Below are 3,594 nucleotides of genomic sequence, written 5' to 3'. Positions count from 1 at the left end.
CTCAGCGGCCACGGCTCACGGACCCAGCCGCTCCGCGGCATGTGGAATCTTCCCGGACCAGGGCTACGAACTCGTGTCCCCTGCATCGGCAGGCGGACTCCCAACCACTGCGCCACCAGGGAAGCCCCCAAGCCTCTTTGATCTTTGCCAAGCTGATGGGTCAAAAACGGTTGCGGAGGATCATCGCTTACTGTCGTTTGACTGTGACTCTCCCTTGGGGTGACCATCTATCCCGATTTATCTGGGACTTTCCAGATGTGGCACTGCAATTCCACATCCCTAGAAACCCTTCCATCCCTGGCAGACAGGGACAACTGGTCACCCTACTTACCATGATTCTGCGTGAGGCTGAATGTCTTTTTTGTGGTTCTAGAAGAAAAAAGATCTCAGACAAGGGAGTGGCGGGAAGATTTTTTAAAGGATAGAGTAGGAATAAGAGCTTCCATTTACATGCCCATTACGGCTTTCGCTCTCTGCTTTACAGAGTCTCACTGAAGCTTTGATGACCTTAAGCAGAGGGCTGTTTTATAGGTGGGGAAACTGAGGCACAGGAGGGGGATAAGTTGCCCAAGGTCACGCACCTAAGAAGAGACTGAGGCAGGATACGAACCACGCGGTGATGAACTGGGGAGTGCTTGAGTACCCACCCTTCTCTTGCAGGCCCACTGACCTGGGCCCCAGCATCCTCGAGGATCATGATGGCGTATATGAACCCGGGGCCCCACTATTCCGTCAACGCCTTGGCCCTGAGCGGCCCTAGCGTGGATCTAATACACCAAGCTGTGTCCTACCCGAGTGAGTACGGTCCTTCTCCCCGCCACCCCCAGCTGGCCCCCATCTCCTGGGGACCTCTGGGGTCCCTTGCCCTCAGGAGGAGGATGGGCACTTCCAGGGGTGACGTGAGGGCCGTACACCAGCCAAATGTGTTCACCTGTAAACGCCAAACACCCCTCCACATCTCTTAGGGATGCAGGTAACCATAGGGACCGTCATAGAAATAGAGGAGAGTCGTTCCCTCTGGGGTGAAGGAGGGAAGCGATCTGGAAGGGGCACCTAGAGGAATCCCCACCTGTTAGCAGTGCTTTATTTCTCAAAGAAGGAAGCACTCTGTTTTTGGTGGCGTTATTCTTTAGGTGTTTTTTCAAAACTTTATTAAGTTGACTGTTATGGACCTGCCACTTTTATAGGCTGTGTATCCAAGATGTCATGTTTCAACTGCATGTCTTAGTGCAGAAGAAATTTTAGAAAGGGGATGAAAGTCAAACTCATATACCTCCTTACATGGCTAAAGCCAGTTCTCCTCAGGGAGAAGCATGAGCCCCCCAATGACAGACAAAGGGGGACCCCATTTTCCAGGGGGACAGAGTGAGGTCTAGAAGTTCAGGGAATCGGCACCCCCTTAGTTTGGGCAGTTGAACACTCAGAAGGAGCTTCTCAGCATCCCATGTACGCTCAGGACCTCACATCAGCAGATGAAGAGAATGGCATCTCAGGTCACCTGAAGGTCCCATTTTCCTGTCCCTACACCAGGCGCCCCGAGAAAGCAGCGGCGGGAACGGACCACCTTCACACGAAGCCAGTTGGAGGAGCTGGAGGCCCTGTTTGCTAAGACTCAGTACCCGGACGTGTATGCCCGTGAGGAGGTGGCTCTGAAGATCAATCTGCCTGAGTCCAGGGTTCAGGTGGGATGCTCTGGTCTCTGGACTCCTCTGGTCCTTCCTGGGACCCAGAGTGAAGGGAAGAGGGAGAGGTCGCAAAGTCACAGCCAAAGTCATAAAGTGTCCTAGCAATCCCTCGCCTCTATTATTTCGCTGGCGTCTTCTCTTACACTCCCACCCCTTCTCACTCTACTCCAGCAACACTGGCCCCTGGTCCTTCCTCTAGCATGCCCACCAAGCACACTCCTGCCTCAGGACCTTTGCACTCTCTGTTCCCTCTACCTGGAAGGTATATTCCCCATCACCCTCTTCAAGTCTTTATCAACCAATCAAGTCACCTTGCTAGTCAATGAGACCTACACCCCCCTTTGGCATTTGAAGCCGCAACCTTCCCCTGCCACCCCACCCTGCTGCCCACCCTTATCCTGATCAACTGGTTCTTTCATAGTATTTATCACTTTCTAAATACTATGTGATTTGCTGACTTCCTGTTTATTTTTAACCTGTCTCTCTCAACTAGAATGTCAGCTTCACTTGTGTGTCCCCAGAGTAGTAGGAGATGGTTAATCCATGCTTATTAACCAGTTGGATGGATGGACGGACGGATGGATGGATGGATGGATGGATGGATGGATGGATGGACGGATGGATGGATGGATGGATGGATGGACGGACGGATGGATGGATGGATGGGTAAATGTGTATATGTGCGTTTGTATGATTGTATGTGTGTACGATGTATGTCTGAATGTATATATGCTTGTTTGTATGATAGTATGTGTACATCTGTGCATAGGATTGGACAGATGAAAGTATGTATGTATGTATTCTTGTATGTATATATGCACAACTGTATGTCATCATTCCTGGGCACCATGAAGGCTCCCCTGGGCCTCCTTCCCGCTCACCCACCCCGACCTCCCCTCTCACCCCCAGGTCTGGTTCAAGAACCGCAGGGCTAAGTGTCGACAGCAGCGGCAGCAGCAGAAACAGCAGCAGCAGCCCCCAGGGGCACCAGCCAAGGCTCGTCCTGCCAAGAGGAAGGCAGGCACCTCTCCAAGATCGTCCACGGATGTCTGTCCAGACCCGCTGGGCATCTCAGATTCCTACAGCCCCCCTCTACCCGGGCCCTCAGGCTCCCCCACCGCGGCAGTGGCCACGGTGTCCATTTGGAGTCCGGCCTCAGAGTCCCCGTTGCCCGAGGCACAGCGGGCTGGGCTAGTGGCCTCGGGCCCTTCTCTGACGTCGGCGCCCTACGCCATGACCTACGCCCCCGCCTCTGCTTTCTGCTCCTCCCCCTCGGCGTATGGGTCGCCGAGCTCCTATTTCAGTGGCCTGGATCCCTACCTTTCTCCCATGGTGCCCCAGTTGGGGGGCCCGGCCCTCAGCCCCCTTTCTGGCCCCTCCATGGGGCCCTCACTGACCCAGTCCCCCACCTCCCTGTCAGGCCAGAGCTATGGTACCTACAGCCCTGTGGACAGCTTAGAATTCAAGGACCCCACAGGCACCTGGAAATTCACCTACAACCCCATGGACCCCCTGGACTACAAGGATCAGAGTGCCTGGAAGTTTCAGATCTTGTAGAAGATTCTCCTTCTCCATCCCTTGTCCCAACTGCCTCCTTGCACATTGTCCCAGCCTGCCCTGGGGCGGCATCCCCGAGAAGGTGGCAGGAGCTGACCATCCTTTCCAAAGGTCATGGCCTCTTTGGCTCCAGTGCAACTTAGCCCAACCCCGTCCCCCCCTTTGCTCCTGGGGAGCCCCATAAGTCTTAGTCATTCTCTCAACCCCAATGCCGTCTCGCATGGAGTCCAACCGGCGTTTCAAACCATGAGCCCCAGACTCCAGAAACTGGTGCTGAGAATTCGCCCTGAGACAAAAGTAAACCGAACGTGCAGCTGATTTGGGGTAATGTTTAGGTCAGAATCACGGTGTC

At 54.2% G+C, this 3,594-nt stretch overlaps 1 protein-coding gene across 1 annotated transcript; it reads left to right on the top strand.

Moving 5' to 3' along the window:
• Positions 1–695: 695 nt before the first annotated feature.
• CRX (cone-rod homeobox) lies at positions 696–3,242 on the top strand. The gene is made up of 3 exons (XM_059999529.1): positions 696–795; positions 1,531–1,682; positions 2,595–3,242. Exons 1-3 carry the CDS (start codon positions 696–698, stop codon positions 3,240–3,242), a joined length of 900 nt encoding a protein of 299 aa, XP_059855512.1.
• The last annotated feature ends 352 nt before the right edge of the window (positions 3,243–3,594 follow it).

Source organism: Delphinus delphis, chromosome 20 (genome assembly GCF_949987515.2).
Source record: "Delphinus delphis chromosome 20, mDelDel1.2, whole genome shotgun sequence".
Classification (NCBI taxonomy): Eukaryota; Metazoa; Chordata; class Mammalia; order Artiodactyla; family Delphinidae; genus Delphinus; species Delphinus delphis.
Note: the sequence above shows the minus strand (reverse complement) of the source record. Positions and strands in the feature narration are given on the sequence as shown.

Coding starts and splice junctions, on each gene's coding strand:
- CRX (XM_059999529.1), top strand. CDS start 696: ATGATGGCGTATATGAACCCGGGGCCCCACTATTCCGTCAACGCCTTG. Junction 796..1,530: donor CCAAGCTGTGTCCTACCCGA/GTGAGTACGGTC, acceptor TCCCTACACCAG/GCGCCCCGAGAAAGCAGCGG. Junction 1,683..2,594: donor TGCCTGAGTCCAGGGTTCAG/GTGGGATGCTCT, acceptor TCTCACCCCCAG/GTCTGGTTCAAGAACCGCAG.